The 20,750-nt window shown below is 36.8% G+C and overlaps 1 protein-coding gene across 3 annotated transcripts in view; it reads right to left on the reverse strand.

The window, feature by feature from the left end:
* LOC136849080 (uncharacterized) overlaps positions 1 to 20,750 on the reverse strand; it is a 1,041,516-nt gene that overhangs the window by 70,095 nt on the left and 950,671 nt on the right. For all 3 annotated transcript variants that reach the window (XM_067122009.1, XM_067122007.1, XM_067122010.1), the window contains 4 exons: positions 12,121 to 12,419; positions 7,099 to 7,298; positions 6,719 to 6,885; positions 4,205 to 6,228 (listed from right to left, as the gene is read on the reverse strand). In XM_067122009.1, coding sequence (XP_066978110.1) covers positions 4,205 to 6,228; positions 6,719 to 6,885; positions 7,099 to 7,298; positions 12,121 to 12,419 — 2,690 coding nt within the window. The remainder of the gene's footprint in view (positions 1 to 4,204; positions 6,229 to 6,718; positions 6,886 to 7,098; positions 7,299 to 12,120; positions 12,420 to 20,750) is intronic.

The following is a 20,750-nucleotide window of genomic DNA, read 5'->3' on the forward strand; positions in this document are numbered from 1 at the left end:
TGACTTAGCCGGTAGTGTCATTTTGTCTGTGCCCTTGAAGTCCATTAGAGGGGGGCTCTGATTCTGTAATTACCTGGTAAGTACATATGAAACTTAATTTTATTATAAAAATATCATTTTCGTATAAGTAACTTACCAGGTAATTATGTAGCTGAATCCCAAACTGTTAGGGGGTGGGATGAATGGACATATTCTACTCCAAAACATTAAGGTGTGATAATGACTTTGAAATAGAAAGGATGGCTAGCATTGAAACAATGCTTGTCATTTCCTTATGTGGCAAGAGAGCTACTGCAGGTGGAAACTGCTTCTGGTTGGCAATCATCTTGACCTGTAGTGGCATGGTGGTTGAACCATGGATAGGCCTGATCGCTGACAAGAAATACACAAGTGCCCTTGCCCTGGATGCAGTATCAATATAACAAATAACCAGACAGCGCTGTCACCTACACTGACAAAAAACCACTACCCATCCACTGAGAATGGTGGGTACTCCAGGCACAAAATAACCCCCAGGCTCCCCAAAACTCGACATCTCACTTCAAGGCAATGAGACGTACAGTATGAGAAATTTCTGTGCTTCCTCACCCACCACCATGCCAGTCACTGATAAGGGTCCCAAGGTAGTGCAATTACAAACACAGCTTTTTTTTTTCACTTCCAGCAGGTCAATTGCGGAATGGAAGTAACGAACATATTGTGCCTGAAAGATAACGAGATATAGCCTGTCCTGACGTCAAGAGCTTTCTAGTCAGAGGGCGAGACAGATTCTTAACAGAACACCGGAGGTTAATGGGTGGCCCTTGGGTTGTCTTGGTTCTGTTCAGGTAATTACCTGAAAGCCCTAACAGGACAAATAACTCTCTCTTATTCCTCACAGCCAAGGATGACTGTTAAGTTCTTAATAGAGCAAGAATGGGTCCTCGTTCTTGGCTCAAGATCCCAGGGAAAGGAATAAACTGTCTCTTCTAGTGAAAACCTTCCCTTATTGATGGCTTGGGTCTTGGTAATACGTTTAGCAGTAGTCAAGGCCACAAGGAAGAGAGTCTTCCAGGAAAGGTTTCTCAGAGAAGAGGAACGTAAGAGTTCAAAAGAGGGACTTGTCAGCAACTTCAACACTACGTCCCGGTTTCAGGAGACCGGATCTTCCTTCCTTTGCTTGGATGCATCCAAGGACTTAATGAGGTCATTAAGATTGGGTTGATGGAAGATCTACGTCCTTGAGCTTGAAAACTGAGTTAAGCGTAGCTTGATACCTCTTAATGGAGGAGGACGAGAGATTCTAGATCTCCTCAGATAAAGGAGAAAATCCAAAATTGGGTCACAGATGTCTCAGATGAACAGACATGTGTCTGGGACACCAGTTTTGGAAAAGTGCTCACTTAGCCTGGTAGACGCTGATAGAAGAGTGCCACCTGCATTTTGCAATGGCCTCTGCAGCACGTCTAGAGGACCCTTTTGCTCTGACAAGCTTCCTGCCTTTCCGAAGCCTGTCAGGGGAAGAGCAGACCACCTTTGGTGAATTCCTTGAAGTCAGGTTGTCTGAGTAGACATGGTTTTGTGTTACCCAGGCTAGAGTGACCATGGCCGGAGAACAAAAGAGAGGAAGGCGATGGTTCTTTGAGGTGGTAAACAGGTCCAAAGTTGGCCTGCCCCCATAAATTCTACAGATCCCAACGGACCAGGGGATGCAAGGTCCACTCGGTGAGAGGGACCTGCTTCCAAGGACTCAATTCATCTGCCAGAATCTTTAGTTTGGCCTGAAAAATTGAGTGACTAGAATCACTCGATTTTGACCTGTCCACAGTAGATCCTGAGTAGACTCCTCTTGGAGGTCCAAAGCAATTTTCCTCAAAGTACCCTGCGGGAAAAGGAGATGGGGGTCCAACGGCGAAAACAAAAGGGTCAACTTCTGGGTCTGTGTAACCTCTTCAGATGTAAAGAAGCACCATAATTCCCCCTTCTTCAATACTCCCAAGGAGAAAAGAGCCGGAGGCTCAATAGATCCATCTCTGATATCCTTGCCTGCTCCAGGCAGTACTCCTAGCCAGACTGAGGCAATGTCATTCTTTAACTCCTTGAAATTCCCATCTTTCTTAGCCAGAGCTCTGACTATCCAGTCCAAGAGACTGAAGATCTCAAACACCTTGAAGAGGTCCTTAACAAATAACCTTAGCCGACGAGGTGACACTGGAATTGGATCTGAACGCCGACCCACATCATCTGAAGAGTTCTTAAGCGGCATAGAAGAATCCAGGAATCATTTCCTGTGCCTCCTGTCCATGTCAGAATTGTAGGAAGTGACATCACTACACTGGCATTCGTACAATAATTATCTTACATGTACTGTATGATAAAACTACCTCTGGTACAATGTACAATAACTTCTCCAACTATCGTACATTTTAAACGATAATTCTTGGATTGAGCTTTTTAAGACTATGATTAAAAATAATTCATCATAAAAATATGATGCCTTTCCACCGGTTGTCTGTTGAAAACTGGGATATTCGTGCGACTAGTTCGAGTGAAGGGGCAGCAACCAGTGCAAACCCCACCGGCCTCCACTAGACTTCCGGCATGTCTTCTCCCTGGTTTAGGGGAGTAGGATAGAGGCCTTCGTCTAGGAGAACCGGCGGGACAAGAGGCCACCTCCTCCACTTGCGTAACACTTTCTCCTGTCAATACACCTTTCCAGTGGCTGTCTGCCGATACCTGATAATGAGCAACAGGTTCGACTGTGGGGGAGACAACCTATGGGCAAACCCCACCAGCCTCCATTGGACTTCCGGCATGTCTTCTCCCAGGTTTAAGGGAGCAGGACAGAGATCTTCATCTATGAGAACCGGCGGGATGAGAAGCCACCTCCTCTACTTGCATAACACTTTCACTTATCACTTTCTGGGAAGTGGCACCATCTGAAAACGTTTTCCCATAAACGTCTTCAGTGACGCACCTAACTTCGCCACTGAATACACTAGAAAGATCATTTTCTTGTGAAACTTAGACCGTAGGCTGGCAATGGCATTAGGGGTTCGGAAGCAAAGCAGGAGAAAAAAAAGGGGGGGAAGGAGGAAGAAGGAATGGCAGAGCTCTCTTCTAACCTAGGCTAGGGTAGAATTCTAGGCTAAGGGAAGCTCGTTTCTCGGCTCTAGAGGCTGCTTTCCTTTCTATCCCTCTCTGGCTTTAGAGGTTTCCTTTTTATCCCTCTCTAACTTGCCTAGTTGAGATTTAAGTACCTTCTACTCTTGCTAACCATTACATTTAGCACAAGTTTTCCCCCTACTATATTCTGCCCCCTACATTAACTGCAAATTGTATGAGAATTATATGAAGATTAATTAATCTGGTTTGGAACTTTTGCCACATTAGTGAAAATAGGTTTACCTGAAAAGACATAATAATAACCAAAGAACTAGCAAAAAATGATCCTGAAAGGTATTAAAGCTTGAAGGCTACTCAAATAAGCGATAATACTTCACCAGAATCCAGCCATACAGCCAAAAATCAGTAAACAAAAGCTGCAGCAAACCTCAGATGTTACCCGAGAGCACGGCAGAAACAGAATGACAATACCAGCTAAGTCGTTCCCAGTACTCCTGCAATGGGCAGAGATATATCACCTACACTAATCTATCGAAGTGCTACCACGATTTTTAAATTAAAGGCTGCTGTGTGAGTTAGAAACTATAGCTATGTAATTACCTGGTAGGTTACTTATATGAAATTTGGCTACAATATTACAGCTGTATTACTTTTCCAGGTCATAATGCTAATTTAAATTGAAATCCCAATGAAAAACATATTGAATGCAAAGACCAGTTCATGATATTTATGTGATCTAAAAATAACTTAAGAACAAGATTTCATTACCAGAAAACCATACATTGTCAAGAAAAACGTGGAAGAGATATTAAGTTTTTCCTTATACAGTGGATTCATATGGAATTACCTTCATTTTTCAAATCATGCATTTTTAAGTAATGCCATGGTAAAGTAAAGTATTTGTATTACGTTATCATGAAATAACCATTGCATGTTAAGTATTCATCTACTAGTTAAATACCAAGATTACAGTCTACACTACAGTGTACACCCAAACAGTACTTTATTTCAAACCACAGTCTTAACGTTATTTTGGCATGCGTATGTGGTATTATAAATAAGCTTAGTAAAATGTGATGATACCTCATGCATGTTTTACCTTTGAGAAGTAATGCTTTCATTGGAAGATGACAACAGATCAACGCTGGTTTGTGCTCTAACTCTTCTCTTCGGGGAATGACGACGAGGCGACCTCTCCCAGTTTGGGGGTTCCAAACGGCTTTTGGCTCCATCACTTAATGCACCTGTCCCACTGCCAGTATCTGCTGAACCAACATCATTGAATCCTAACAGTGATTTTAGGCCCTTTCCAGGGGACCGTTTTAATTTTTTTTTGCCAAGGCGCTTCAAAGGGGAAACAGATACATGGGAGTCTGAATGTAAAACTTCTGATGATGGACAATCATACAGCCCATCAGAGTCAGTATAAGGTAATTCTGGTTTTCCACTTACACCAAAAAAGGCAGGATATATCCTTGCTACACTGAGTCGTGAGTCACTGATTGGGGATTCACTACGAGAGCTAACTGGGCTGAGACGGGAAGGTTTTTCTGACAAACAATCCTCCAGGGAGGATTCACTTGGAAGAGATGAATGCACCACAATAGCAGGGGGTGACCGTACTAAACGAGGGGACTCTTTGGGAAAAGAATGACTTGAAGAAAGAAGTAATCTTTGTCGTTGTGCTTCAGCTTCCTCTTCGCTACTAAGTTTATTTGTTTTCTCAACTTGTAAAACACCATCACTACATTCATCATTCGTATCTAACTCCAGAGCAGAGTCTGCTTCTGGTTGTGAAGTTCCAGGATCATCTGTTGTTTCAGAATCAGTTCGTAAAATAGGAGGAGTTACCATAGCTGTAGTTACAATTTCCGTAGAAGGTGTCTTGAACACTGGCCGACGTTTATTCCTTGGAGGAACAATGACTGGTGGTGCTGGGTTGGGAAAATTCATATGACGAGCAGGAATTGATGAGACAGATGGTGTCAGGGGCTCATCTAAACATAAAGGGTTATCTGACGAGCATCGAGAAGGGCCAGGAGAATAAGCTGAACTATATCCAGATGAACTAAGATTAGATTCAGATGCTCGCAGTTCAACGCCCAAAAAAGGACTGAGGTAGCTAGAAGCTGGTCCACCTTGACGACAGCCAGTTGTAGGAGAGTCTGTGTCAGATTCTACTTCACTAAGCATACTGGTAACAGTTATGGAAGGTGCTTGCTGAAGGTCTAATGAACTTGCTTTTTCTCTTTTTAAAGGGGGATTTCGTCTTGGAGGTATTGGTGGCTTTTTAGAATCAGGCTCTTCTATTGTTATAGTAGGCACAGGTGGATAGGTTTTTCTTAAAACTGGTGGTGAAGCTAAAGTAACGTTAAGTGTTGGTATAACTAAAGGCGGTGGGTGAGCTGGAGGTGTGGGTGGGTCATCATCAGCAGGTGATATGGTAATAAGAGGTGCTTGCATTATACTACCAACGTCTACACTTTGTGAACGAGTTCGTGGTGCTGAATCCCATCGCACATCCTCCTCCGCATCTTCTACTTTGATAACAGGTACCTGTAAACAGATCCCACCACTACATGCACCTTCAATTGATGATCCTTCACCTTTATCTGGACTGAACTTTAAAACATTAGCATTTGGAATGTGCAAGGGTGGTGGTTTTGTTTTCACCTTGGGTGATGCAGCTGGTGATGCTGTTGGTGAAGTCACAGGAGATGGAGTTCTAGAAGACAATGATGACGAAGGTGTGATGGTCACACCTGTTGGAGATAATGTTTCTGACCTGCTGCTGGCATCATGGACTGCATTAAGGCTCTTCAAAGATGTAAAGAATATACGGTGATCTGGACCAGAACTATCTGAGCTACTGCGCTCTACAGACATTGACAACGAGAATTCAGATTCAGTGTCTTCACTTTCCTTATTATCATTTGATTCCGAACTTGTGCGTGGTTTGGGACGTTGTCGACAAGGAGTAGGTAGTGGTGAGGGAACAGGGGTAGGGACAGGTGTTGGTAGTTCTGTAATAGGTGACAAACACCGATACTGATCATTGGTAGGAACTTCCAATGTAATAACTGGCCCACCATGCTGCACTGAACCACCACCACTAGATTGTACCTGCAAAATATCATCATAATTGTTCACAACAGGTGATATCACACACTGGTTCACTAAATACCTAAACTAATACAGGCAGTCCCCAGTTAATGGCAGGGGTTCCATTCTGAGGGTGTGATGATAACCAAAAATTGCTGCTAACCGAAAATTGGGTGATTTTTGTGCTTTTTTGGCAAATTTCAGGGCTTATTGGCACCGAAAAGCGGTGATTTTTGGTTATCGGTGCCTCTGTTAGGTATGTATCAGCACCAATACCCAATTATTGGCACCGATAAGCTGAAATCGGTGATTTTCAGCGCCAAAAATTGCTTATTTTCATCGTTAGACAAGCCCCGTAAAACTGGATCGCCGTTAACTGGGGACTGCCTATATTTTAATTTTCAAGTATTTTAATGTGAATGATTACAAGGCATAAATACATGTCTTCTGGTTATAAAATTTGCATGATTACACTTTAATTTGAATAAAAAATGGTAAAATAAATAATTACCTGCACTTGTAGGGCACCAGGTACTGTAAGTGTATCTTGCTTAACTGGAGGTGGTGCTTTCTGAGGTGTTGTTGGAGTAGTAGATGGTGACTGGTGAGCTGAAGAGTCTTCCAATTCTGATCCATGAGGACTTGATGGGTTAGAGGCACTTGCACGACCAGAGCCCCCTAATTAGACAAACGTTTCATGTAAAGGCAAAAATTAATAGTTAACTCTTTCCTTCTGCCATCATAACAATCATCAGCAGACATGGATTATTCTATCAAGGCATTAGGCTGCAATGTTATATTAGGTTAAACCAAACATGGTACTGACACTGGAGGTAGAATTAAAATCGAAATAATGACAAATGGCTTTTGAGGTATTCCTTAACTACTTACCAAAGTTCCTGAACATTGCAAGAAGTGAGTCTGCTGATGAGATTTTGACCATTTTGTTTCTACTCTGAGGGGATGAAGTCTTGGAAGATGGTGATGATGATGATTTTATTGTCAGTAGTCTCTTAGGTGGATCAGGGGTCATTTCAGAAGATGACACATCAGGTGTTTCAGCTATGTCTTCACTTCCAGAACCACTGTACCTGTAGGAAACATCAAGTACTGTAATTGGTTCTACCGACGTCAAAAGACGTCAGTGAAACTTTACTTAAAAATTTTCCTTGTGGATTTCAATAACATAATTTTAACCATTTTACCTGTTCAAGTGAATTATTAAGTTATTTTAAAAAAGTCTGATAATACAACTGAGGAACACTTCCAAACTCTCATTATCATTTACCAAAATAGATTTTTTTTATTGAAAGGTTAAAATTGGAGAAAGGTAGAGTTGCCATGGTTTGAGATTAAAGGGATCGGATGAAGAGGTACTATACACAGTACTCCCATGTGGGGTTCTATTCAATTGGAACAGCATAGAATAATACAAGAAATATTTTTAGACCTGTATTAAAACCTTTAGTCCTTTAATCCACTGCACTTAACAGGAAGGTAACTCCTCCATTATAAAGAATTCCTGTGTGCTATAACTACGGTACTTCCCTATAATATGGAAGTGAGGAAATCTTACATGACCTGAAGTAAGCATAGTCCTCTGTCAACATTGTTCACCGTGGAAAAGTTCTCATAAAAAACAAAACTGTCTTGTGTTTAAGTGGAATGAATAAACTTTTGTCATTTCGGTTAACTTGTGTGTAACTGTTGCCATTCCATAACTGTAAGATGAGGAATAATGAAGACTTTTACCTTAAAAAAAATTTAATTAATAAAGGTCAAAAAGAGTAATTTCAGTTTTCCTGGTGCCAATTTCATTACAGTATTGGTTTTGAATAAATGAATCAGTATTATAAAAAACTTAAAATTGCCCACGTCAACAAACCATCTTGACACTAGCCAAATGATACTGATTTAGTACACATGGATTAGGATCAGAAACCACTGATATTGAGCATAATGCCACGACCACTTGATGACATACCATGATCCATTTGCCTAATTTCTTATGTAAAGAGAACAAGAAAATTCTCAAAATTTTATGAGGAATAGGGAGCTTAACTTTGGTTTTTAAAACTTTGGAGATTTACAGAAACTTATCAACTAAAGTCTCAAAAACTAGGAAAATTTACTTTTTTCTTTAACTCTGAAACATTCTTCACAGATAAACTGTTCTGCAATACCTTAAGTGTAATGCTGGTACATCAAGATCCAGGTTCTGAAATTATTTTGCAGTTTACTGGCTTAGAAACCATGGATACAAAGAATTCCAAGTTCTTTAGAAACTTTCACACTTCCAGCACACAACAAAACTGGTTGTTAGATATATCTACTACAGCACTTACTGCATTGGCAGAGCAAGTGAGGAAGAGAGTGAAGTGAAGAGCCATTCTGTCAGAGATAAGAAAGTTTTAGAATAGGCAGAAATTTCTTTTACCATAGGGGCACACAGGATACTATAGTAGCAGCAGCCTGGATGAAACAGGGTTAGCTCCTCTACAGGCAAAAAGAAATACCCCATCAACTGACACAGCAACGACCTATTATGGTCAAGTAAGTCTGGTACAATTCCCTGGAGCAGAAATGCCACTGAAAAGCCAACAATGAACATTCTGAAAAGTGTGACCTAAGAATGTTAAAATTCATGCCCACAGTATGGTAGGACGACTGTATCACTAATGAGGAGGAGTGTCTAATGGCAAAAAGAGTACAGTAAGGTCTCAACAGCTGAGATGGTTTGGACATTTGATGATGAGAAGGGAGTCAGACAGTACATGTGGAAGTAACAGGTCAAAAACCTGGAAGGAAGCCAGGAAATCATGGACAAAGGGGATACACAATGACTTAGACCTGATGGACATTCAGGCGGAAAGTGACAGGACAAAGTGTAGCGGAAACATCTCATTTTACATCAAACCCCATAAAAGGAAAAGCTAACAAAAAGTCTATTATGATGACAATTATTATTACTGTAACAGCAGCCCAGGGTCATAGACATCAAGTCTACTGCCTTGACCACACAACCATCACTTTAATTCAGTAACATGGGATCGACAATGCTCAGTGCTCTGAGGTACAGCATACTGATTTCAGAAATGATCCTTAGTCAGTTCATGATTGTCTTACTTTGTGTCAAGGGAGAATTTGAGTATACTGTACAAGTTTTCTATTACTATATTGATTTTGTAGGACCATACTGTCATATAAGGATACACATATGTTATCATGTTCTCTACCTGACAACACATGGTCAAACAAATGAGTAACTATATCTAGTCATGCTAAGAAGAAATAATGAAAATGAAAAAGCATTAGGTCTAGATTCACAGGAAATGATCAACCAACTTCTTACAAAATGTGATTATCTACCAAATTCTTAGAAAATGTAATTACTGACCAACTTCTTAGAAAATGTAATTAAGGATTGTGGAAGAAAAAGAGGAATAGTCGTTAAATCAATTAATCTTGGGATAGCTCTTCTACTGTACAGTACAGTACAGATATACTGTACTGTACTGTAATTGGTTTAGTGGCCTAGCTTGTGCCTGTGATGCCCATGGAAAATGATAGCCATCCTTTTACAATTAAGGCCACGATGGCCTGTGCAGCATCAGAGTTAAATAGAGCAGGTTAATTTGTTAAGGAAAGCATTCTAACATGTTAACTTTATATACCTTCCATTGCTCCAAACTATATGTATCTTCCTATAATTTGTGATAAACCCAAAAATAGCTCTGTCAGGAAACATGTGTCAGATTTTTCATTATTTTTTCTTGAGAATTTTTCAGTTATTGACATTTTATTTACTCCATATACATTAGTGAACAAATGAGTTTTTGTTTATTTGCTAATGAAATTAAACATTTTACTTATTACTGTATATCATATTCATCCTTTACAATTGGCATTTTCTTTGTTTTTCTTCTTTTATCAGTGCCTCTGTTTTTTCTTCCTAATACAGTATCACAACCTCTTATAAAACCTCAGATTTTGCATATCTCCTGAATTATAGTCATAATGACTATAATTTTTTCTTAAATACCTATACGAATAAGCTTTTCATCACCATAAAAAAGTACAGTATTTATTCTTCAATTGAATTTGGAATCTTATATGAATACAGTATATCTTTCAAAATGTCTCATAATTGCTTTTGCCTCCAATGTCATGTGGCACATGGGCATCTGTGAAATTCCATTGCAGTCTTTCCTATACTATTGTATCTTCTGCAAACATCTTCTCATCTCCAGCCTCCCTCCTCATACTTCTCATCCCAGTAAGCCTAAACCTTTAACTCTCCTGGTGCCCACTGAAACCCAGCTGACACTGTCACATGTAACTTTCCTAAGGAGTGTGCGTGTATGTGCATGAAACTTCCATAATTTTCCATATACTACCATACCTACAGTATGATTTAAAAGTCTATCCTACCATCTGGCTGCTAGTATACTTCTTAAAGCTTATTCTCAAATCATAATGTCTTCAAACTGTAATAATTAGATTTAAGGGGCAAAAATATATGAAGTAATATCTAAATTTAAAGTTAGAAAGGTAACTGCAAAGTAGCAATGTTAATTGCTATAGTCAAATCATTGAATTAGTTTCTGTTATCTCAGAAAACTGATTATAGCAGCTACACAAATTATTGCTATGTTTCATGTTCTGTAAAGCTTAAATACAAATGATGTCCTCAAAACTACAGATTAAAGTCATAGACAGCCTAAAAGCTGATATAAATACAGTATGTATATGACTGCATTTTTCTTGGCTGGGCAATAAAAACAAGCATTGTCCCACCCTTGGCCTATTTTAATGTGTTATCGATGTTTCAACCAATTCAGCTCCACTAAAAAAAGGTTTCACTATGATTTTTAAACAATGAAAAACACTACGCAATATGCACACTTATGTACTGCAAGTGTAATCTGACATGCCATGATTGTTTTTTACTTATGGGGTACTGTAAACTTATTTTTATTTGGCTCCACGTACCCCAGATATATGTATATATTAATTTTCATTGATCTTGTCTCTTATGTTTAATATCTAAGTTTACGTGTATAGTATTAAGGTTGTATTTGCATTATCTTGTGCACATTTCATGTTTCACCTAGCTTTTAAGTAATTTTAAGATTTTTGGGTTTTTCCCCGTCGTGCATCGACCTCCCTTGTTTCATAGTATTAAGTTTTTTGATGTGCCTTAGATTTAGTATACCTTAGTTTTAGTATTCTTGCTACATGGAAGAGATTACTTGATTAAAATTATTTTCGTAAATTTTTTTGCCTTTTTCTTCAGATTACCCCTTTTTCCTTGTAGTTACAGCCTTGGCATGATTCTCTATTACTATTTCACTTCTGACACGGGACTGGACTCAGAAAAAAAAGGGATTTTGACAAAGGAAAAATCTATTTCTGAGGAAGGTCCCGTGTGTCACCCGTGACCCTCCCTGGATCACCTAGTACTCCCCTACTTGCAAGAAGTCTGGGGTTAGTGCTAGCATGGAATGAGTAAACTGGCGCTGGTGTCGCCGTCCTGGCAAGGTGTTAGTGCAAAAAGGGCTGTAACGGCTCACCGCTCTGTTCGAACATTTTGTCAGGGAGAGATCTTTCAGTAGGTTTCCGTGGTAGTGATATTTCACTCACCCTTCTTTATACACAGCCATCCTAGAAGACGCTAAACTGGGGGTAGCTTCAGCTTTCCTGAAAAACTTTTTCTCTGGTATATCTAGCATTGTTATACCTAGAAATTCGTGCTGTAATGGAATTTCACCGGCTGACACGGGACCTTCCTCAGAAATAGATTTTCCTTTGTCAAAATCCCTTTTGTAACTTATTTCAAGATCAATGACCATTACAGATGTAACATTGTAAACTTATAATCATTCATTAACCATAACCAATTACTGTACTAACCTCTGTGTGTGCCGAATGCGAGGTGATCTGCGGGGCGATCTCCTAGATCCTCCCATGTTGAATATCCTACTGGGAGATTTGTCTTCAGCACAGCTGATGTCAGAGGATGATGAACTGATTTCCTTAGACATCTTATCCAGGAGCTTGGCAAAGGTGACCTTCTTATCCTGCTTAGAAGGTGATGGTGCCAAGGATGTCAGGGAGGTTTCATGAATGAGGCCCTCAATAATCGCAGTGCTTCCATCACCCCCATCACTCCGCCTCAACTCTGTTGCTATGTCTGTACTTCGGGTCCGCTCCTGAGATGGATTCAGTAGTAGAAGTGAGAAAGCACATACATATCTCAAAAAGCTGGAACACTAATGAATCGGGAGGGTTATAATCATCATTTTCACTCATCAGAAAACTGTTATTTACTTCTGAAGTACAGTATCTAATATCATTGAAAAAATGGTAGAGAAAAAAGTACAGTATTTAGCAAATTTGGAAATTATTGCCATTGGTTTATATACAGTTATAAGAGGAAATACTGCTACAGTTAAGCAGAAATAATTGAAGGTAAAATAGCACATACAGGTAAAGTAGAAAAAGAAAGATAAAGTGACTAATAACTTATAAACTGCGCATAAAAAATATTCATACTAGAAAACAAGCATAAGTTTTAATGCAAAAAGGACAATGCATATACCATTGCTATTTACAACACTCCAGTCATAATCCAAAAGGGGTATTTGTAGAGCAGCAACTACTGTATACCCATTGTAATACACAGCCATATAAGAGCTGCCAATAAAACTGTAAATTGCTTCAGTGAAAAACTTTCCTACAACAGGAAAAATAGCAACAAGTCTCTACAGTGTAAACTAAGGTACATGTGATTTAAATTATTTAGTTAATTTCACTGATATTTTCAGAGATAAACTGTATTCATGTACTGTAAGTACTGCATATACTGTACATATATACATAAAAATCTTATGTATACAAATACAGAAAAAGTGAGCATACATGGTTATGTGTATATATATCACTTCCCATAACTGCATGTTTCACGCTTCTTCCATATGAGTATTAACAGACTAATAACTAAATGTGTAGCACATAATCAACTCATTCATACAATGTTTGCACATGCATATCTCAAAATATAAACACAATCTGATGATCAGGAAAGAAATGTATGCATATTCAAAATCAAGTCCAATCTCATTTTCCTCCTGAAACAAGAAATCTTATCTGTGAAAGGAGACACTTTGTCATTTATATTAAGAGAGTGCACGGACAAAAACAATAAACTTGACAAAAGTAAGCAGAGAAACAAATTAACAGAATGTTAAATTAAATATTCATCTGCAAAGACATCACCATTCTTTTTAACTGCTCACAAATCAGACTGCATTTTAAAAAGCGCAAAGAAATTCCTACAATTTTATTGGCATTTTCTAATTTACTCAAAATATCTGTTGTTTCTAAACATATGGAAATTTATAAACCAGAGTGGCTCACCTAGTGATCACAAAAACCAGGCTGGAAATAGTAAGAGCATAAAGACATTAACTCTTAACAGTAAATTTTCAGTAAAATAAAGCTCTGAAACAACTGTATTGAAGCACTGGAGGAGTTTTTCACATAACTCAAGGTGGGGTTTATAAAAACTTGAAGAATCAGGGTAATTCTTCTTGAAAGCTTCCCTAGGAATTAGAGAGTACTGTAATTTTTATTAAAAAGATATTACACGAATATTTGGCATTCATATGATGAAAAGTGATGAAGAGTGCACACACACTGGGATATCAATAAAAAATAATACATATTACCAAATCATAGTTTTTTTTTTTACAAAAAATGATGGCCAGATTATTTTTTGTTATAGCTTGTGACAGATTATGAGTAATTACTATCTCTTTCAAAGGCAAGTGCATAAAATTATCCATGCATTACTTTCATTCCTAAAATAATTATCTATGTGAATAAATGATAAAACAGACAATTTATCAAAACATGAAAGCAAAATTCTTCATGATTCTCTGAAAAATTTTGCTTTCAATAATAATTGTTTTAACAACAATATTAAATGCAATGAGAAGAGCTAATGACAACTCCAACACTTCATAGGTTAATGTAAGACAAATTTTTCTTACTTCTTACATTATACTTTGTGGGTTTTTTACTACTATTTTTAGGGTAAACTGCTTGTATTTCTGCTATCCCTACAATCAAAAACATGGGGGACCACAGGGGATACGTGGGAATTTTGGGTGGAGCAACATCAAGTGAAATAGCACAAAAGTAAATATACTGTATATGTTTTGTGTCTGAAAAATAAATATAGCGCATTCTTTTCCAAAAGTGAAACAATGACAACTCCAAGGATACATCCTCAAATAACCTAACATAAACTAGGATACCATATCCTACCTAACCATGGGTTTTAGACCTCACTAACTCATGTCCATAGCACACCCACTATTTACCATCACCTGCTTTCTTTCATTAATCGTTGCTGCCAAACTCTGCCTGCCCATGATAAAACATTTAAGTCTTCACAAGTACTATTTAATTCAACTTTTAAAATTACATCGCAGAAATAAAGATATTTCAAGTAAAAAACAAAGGAAAGTCACTTGAAAAATAAATTGTATGGGTACTTTCTACCATACACCTAACCTTCACCAAAAAAAGCCTTGCTGGTATACTAAGTTGCCCTAAGTGAAAGGTGGGAAGAGTTTGGAATATTGTATGTGCAAACTTGGAAATGAGAAGACTTCATATTTCCACTGATTACAAAAAGAAAATGCTAACATAAAATATCAGGTAATAAAGTGGATGGAGAAAACACTGCACATGCAGTGAGTTCACAAAAGGCAGTGCCATGCACAAGTCAAATGGGGTTTTAGAAAATTTTAGGAAGCTTTCCTACTTTAATTGGGGAAAATTTCATTATCAATAAGCCCTGCTTAACATTCTACAGCGAAAAAAACTGTTACAATCATCAGCATTCAGCATTTTGATTATTTATATCTGTCTTCATGAGAAACTAATTTTTCATATACAGTATAAACCTTTCTTTGTAATTTCAGTTTAATATCAAAGCTTGAAATGATAGAATGTGTTCATTATTTATAAAAATTAACTATCTGAATGAGAATATACCTGATCCTGCCTACACATTTACTGTATTTGATTAATATTTTGCTTATAAAGTATTTGGTACATAAGGTTAATAAAAGATTGTGTTCTTCACAACCATGCCCTCAGAATTATGAATTCAACTGGGAGGGATGCTGAGACAGTACAAATCAGTACATATAACCTGGACTGTTACGGCATCAAGGTAGCAAGCATCTGGTGGCCAGAGTGAAGTTACTGTACTTTACTCTGATCCCTTTTTGATACTTATATTGATACTTATACATTAAGCTATTTGAACTATGAAAAATGAGTCTTCAAGAGAATAATGAACAACTGCATTTCATATCTGGAGTAATGAATGACTGAACAGCAATTTCTAAAGTAAATAGGTAGTTCCATGATGGTATCGTTTCCAGTGTAACGAACATTGAGACAATGTCTGCCCAACATGCAGGATGATGATCCTCACGTATCACAAAAGCGAGGGGAAGTGAAAAGTTATATCCAACTTCAATGATTGGACACATCATGCTAAGTAGGCAGATATGATTATCATCATCCTCGCTAAAATTTGTATGCAAGATTTTCCATTTATCGGATTAGATGTGAAATGCATTCCTAGTTCAGGTTTTTGTTTGTGTCCTTCCTTTATGCTTTTCTGGGCCTGTATGATCTTCCCTCCAAACTCCCAGCTATGATTCTTAGCTTTCAGAGTCACACCTTTTTAAAAATGTTTCTATTTTATTCGCAAGGGCCCAAGTCCCTGCTGCAAAGAGTAACACAGGTTTGCTCTATGCACAAATGGAATACCATCACTAACCAATAGTCTAGCAATCTCTCAACTTCATCTATGCTGTTGCTGCTTCGTGCTGCTCTCTCAATACCTGCTTCATGGTCCAGTGTGCTCTGTCCCAGTGTAACAAATCTTTTACCCCTGCAAGACCTACCTCAAAGTTATCTAATATTGTTGCCTTAATGTTAATTATCACTTTGTCAAAACAAGAAAAAACAGCAAAGCAATTAGTGTAGCCTAGCAATCTACTCCTAACTTTATTGGCATTTTCTTTTAAAAAATATCTGTTGTTTCAAAATTTAACCCAATATAAGCCTACCCATAGGATCAAACACATTTCACTGGGTCTTAAAGTAACTACTTAACTTGGTTAGTGTTATGATGAGTGAAAAATGCACAGTCAAACACGATTTCGGAACACAAACTGGGAATTAGTGAACTCTTGGACAGACCAGAGTATAACTGGGAAGATGGCCGACATAGGCTGTTACTAGATGTGCGAAAAAGATATTACAGGAATATTTGGCTTTAGGACTGTGAAAAGAGATAGAAGAGTCTCACATCCTGAGTCCTTTAAACATGTACTAGTATTGTGCCAACAAGCACTATTCTGGTCAAGACCAGCTATAAGGGAATTCTTTTCAATTGGTTATAGTCTGTCTTATATTATGAGTAATATATATATATATATAAAGGCATATACTGTAAAATTATATATTATATATATAAATAATTATCGATGTAATAAATGATAAAACAGACATATTTATATAACATAAAGCAAAATATATGATTCTCTAAAATTTATATATATATATATATATATATATATAATAATAATATTAAATGCAATGAGAAGAGCTAAGACAACCAACACTTCATAGGTTAAAATAAGACAAATTTTTTACTTACTTACATTATACTTTGTGGGTTTTTTACTACTATTTTAGGGTAAACTGTTTGTACTTCTTGCTATCCCTACAATCAAAAACATGGGGACCACAGGGGATAAACAAAATTTTGGTGGAGCAACATCAAGATGAAAGCCACAAAAGTAAATATACTGTATATGTTTTGAGTCTGAAAATAAATATAGCGCATTCTTTTCCAAAAGTGAAACAATGACAACTGAAAGGATACATCCTCAAATAACCTAACATAAACTAGATACCATATCCTACAAACCATGGGTTTTAGACCTCACTAACTCATAAAAAGCCATACTAATATTCATAACTATTTACCATCACCTGCTTTTCATTAATCGTTGCCAAACTTTCCTGCCCATGATAAAACATTTAAGTCTTCACAAGTACTATTTAATTCAACTTTTAAAATTACATCGCAGAAATAAAGATATTTCAAGTAAAAAACAAAGGAAAGTCACTTGAAAAATAAATTGTATGGGTACTTTCTACCATACACCTAACCTTCACCAAAAAAAGCCTTGCTGGTATACTGTACTAAGTTGCCCTATGAAAGGTGTAAAGAGTTTGAATATTGTATGTGCAAACTTGGAAATGAGAAGACTTCATATTTCCACTGATTACAAAAAGAAAACGCTAACATAAAATATCAGGTAATAAAGTGGATGGAGAAAAACATTTACGTTATATGCAGTGAGTTCACAAAAGGCAGTGCCATGCACAAGTCAAATGGGGTTTTAGAAAAAAGGAATGCTTTCCTACTTTTCTTGGGGAAAATTTCATTATCAATAAGCCCTGCTTAACATTTACTACGAAAAAACTTTTACAATCATCAGCATTCAGCATTTTGATTATTTATATCTGTCTTCATGAGAAAACTAATTTTTCATATACAGTATAAACCTTTCTTTGTAATTTCAGTTTAATATCAAAGCTTGAAATGATAGAATGTGTTCATTATTTATAAAAATTAACTATCTGAATGAGAATATACCTGATCCTGCCCTGCAAATTTACTGTATTTGATTAATATTTTGATAAGTTTTGGTACAAGGTTAATAAAGATTGTGTTCCTTCACAACCATGCCCTCAGAAGAGGAAAACTAATTGCTGAGACAGTACAAAATCATTTTTAGATGTTTTGGTTAGAAGGGCATCAAGGTTTGTGTTTGATGTTTAGAGTGAAGTTACTGTAACGTCTGATCCTTTTGTCCATATTGATTCAGATACATTACGTTAATGTAAAAATGAGTCTTTTGTAGATGAATAATGAACAACTGCATTTCATATCTGGAGAATGAATGACTGAACAGCAATTTCTAAAATTAGGTAGTTCCATGATGGTAATTTCAGTGTAAAAACATTGAGACAATGTCTTTAACATGCAGATGATGATCCTTTATCACAAAGCTAGGGGAATTTTTTATATCCAACTAACAATTGGACACATCATGCTAAGAGAGCAGATATTTTATCATCATCCTCCTAAAACGTAAATCAAGATTTTCCATTAAAAATTAGATGAAAAATTTTCAAGTTCAGGTTTTTGTTTGTGTCCTTCCTTTATGCTTTTCAGGGACATCTTTGCCTCCAATATCCCAGCTTGATTCTTAACTCAGAGTCAAAACAAAAATGTTTCTGTTTTATTTGCACGATTCCAAGTCCCTGATGTAAAGAGTAACACAGGCCTCTATGCACAAATGGAATACCAACTAATTATCGTCTAGCAAACAGCAACTTCATCTATGCTGTTGCTAACAGGCCAATCTGACAAGTGGTCCAGTGTGCTTTGTCCATAACAAATGATTTTAACCATTGTAAGACTGGAAAAAAGTTATCTAAAATTGTTTTGTAACTATCACTTGTTAAAAGAAAAACAGCAAAGAATCTGCCTAGCCTATTAATCTACTTTTAACAATCAACTTATGAAGATTAGTTCAGAATTTTTAAATTATAAGTTACCCATTGTTCAAAAATTGTCACTGGGTCTTAAAGTAACTACTTAGCTTGGTTAGTGTTCTAACTGAAAATGCACAGTCAAACATGATTTTTAACACAAACTTTGTTTAGTGAACTGTTGACAGACCAGACTTCAAACTAGGAAGATTGCATTCAGTAATGATGTTACTAGATTGTTTCGAGGCAGTTTGATCTGTGTTTTTGATAGAGGTTGTTTGTCCCATCCTTTAAACATTTACTTTGTATTGTGCCAACAAAGCACTATTCTGGTCAAGACCAGCTATAAGGTCTTTAATTTTGGTCACCTTTCATGGGCAGAGTGTATATATATATATATATATATATATATATATATATATATATATATATATATATATATATATATATATAATCATCATCATCATCAATAAAGGGAGAGGGCGCACAGATGTACAGTCAAGCTCAGAACTGATGCTACATGACTGCATAGGATTTTGTTCAAAATTCACTAACTGGCAACCTAACATGTGCCATATTTATCTATTATTTCAAGGCAAAAACACGATTATTGCATACAACAAGGCCACAATATGTTTCATAATTGTGAAATCTGTCATATATTTCAAAACTGTAAGAAAATATCTCTAGTAGCCAAATTTTGGAAAAATAGTTACAAAACATTTTCAAAACTTTCGTTCGCTCTTCGCCGATGCATCTGACAAAAAAAAAAGCCATCATCAAACCTCAGTTCAAATGTTATATAACTAAGAAAACGAAAAAATTTGTCATAACATTAACACTGATTCCAATGCAACCATAAAATTTGAAATAGTCCTATTTGATTGTTTTTCCGCCTCAACGCTGAAAAAATATAAATACAAAAGTAGAATGCTTCCACTGATATCAATGGGTGAGTGGAGTGCGTGATGGAACCATTAGAGTGGTGGGGCGACATGAACCACCTGGTGTAACAAAGGTCTACAGTGAGTAGTGACAATGAAATTATCTTGAAACCATTTATTTTATATTAGAGGAATATTTGGATTTTCATAAAAACAGAATTAAGTTATATTTCTTATCCACTTAAAAAATTATGGCTTACTAACAAATATTTGCCTATGCAATTATTCTTTTGTTAAAACCAAGATTTTGTTCCTAGGCCTAGGTGTGTTAGATTTCTTTACTTGACACTGAGCATTCATATCTCTATATTAACAATTTCTGGCCAGAAAGCATATGAAATTATCTGCACATTTTTGCACTCCAAATTACTTTATGAATGAATAAATCATACACCAAAAGTGAGCAGGACTTTTAAGAATATATTGTTTTTAAAAAACAAGTTCCACAGGCCCTGACATTAATACTAATAGATATTTCGATTAATAGCCATCTTCTCCTTATAATTAAAATCATCATCGTCTTTTATTCCTCAAAGAACAGGTAATCTATACAAATAAATTCTTTAGTAACAGAGATTACACCTCAGAAGGCTTAGATTATTTTTTTAGGCCTATAAATCATTTTGCAGCATATAGGCAACTTGAACACAGCCTAAAACTTCAACATTCAAAGAAAACTTGTTGTAATTCATATTCCTATTTTGAAAATGTTATGACTGTTGAGCATATTAGGCCTACTGCTGCAAAGGTAGTTATGTTGACCAGCCTGAAGAGCATGTTAACCACGCTGTCAATTACAGCACTGCTAACCTTATCACACTGCCCTTTGATCTAAAAAAAAAAAAAAAAAGTTCAAATCACACGTTATGAATTATACCAATGCATAAAAGGGATCATGTTTATATAACCAAAAGAAAATAGTGCTAGCTGTGAATTCGC

Source organism: Macrobrachium rosenbergii, chromosome 20 (assembly GCF_040412425.1).
Source record: "Macrobrachium rosenbergii isolate ZJJX-2024 chromosome 20, ASM4041242v1, whole genome shotgun sequence".
Classification (NCBI taxonomy): Eukaryota; Metazoa; Arthropoda; class Malacostraca; order Decapoda; family Palaemonidae; genus Macrobrachium; species Macrobrachium rosenbergii.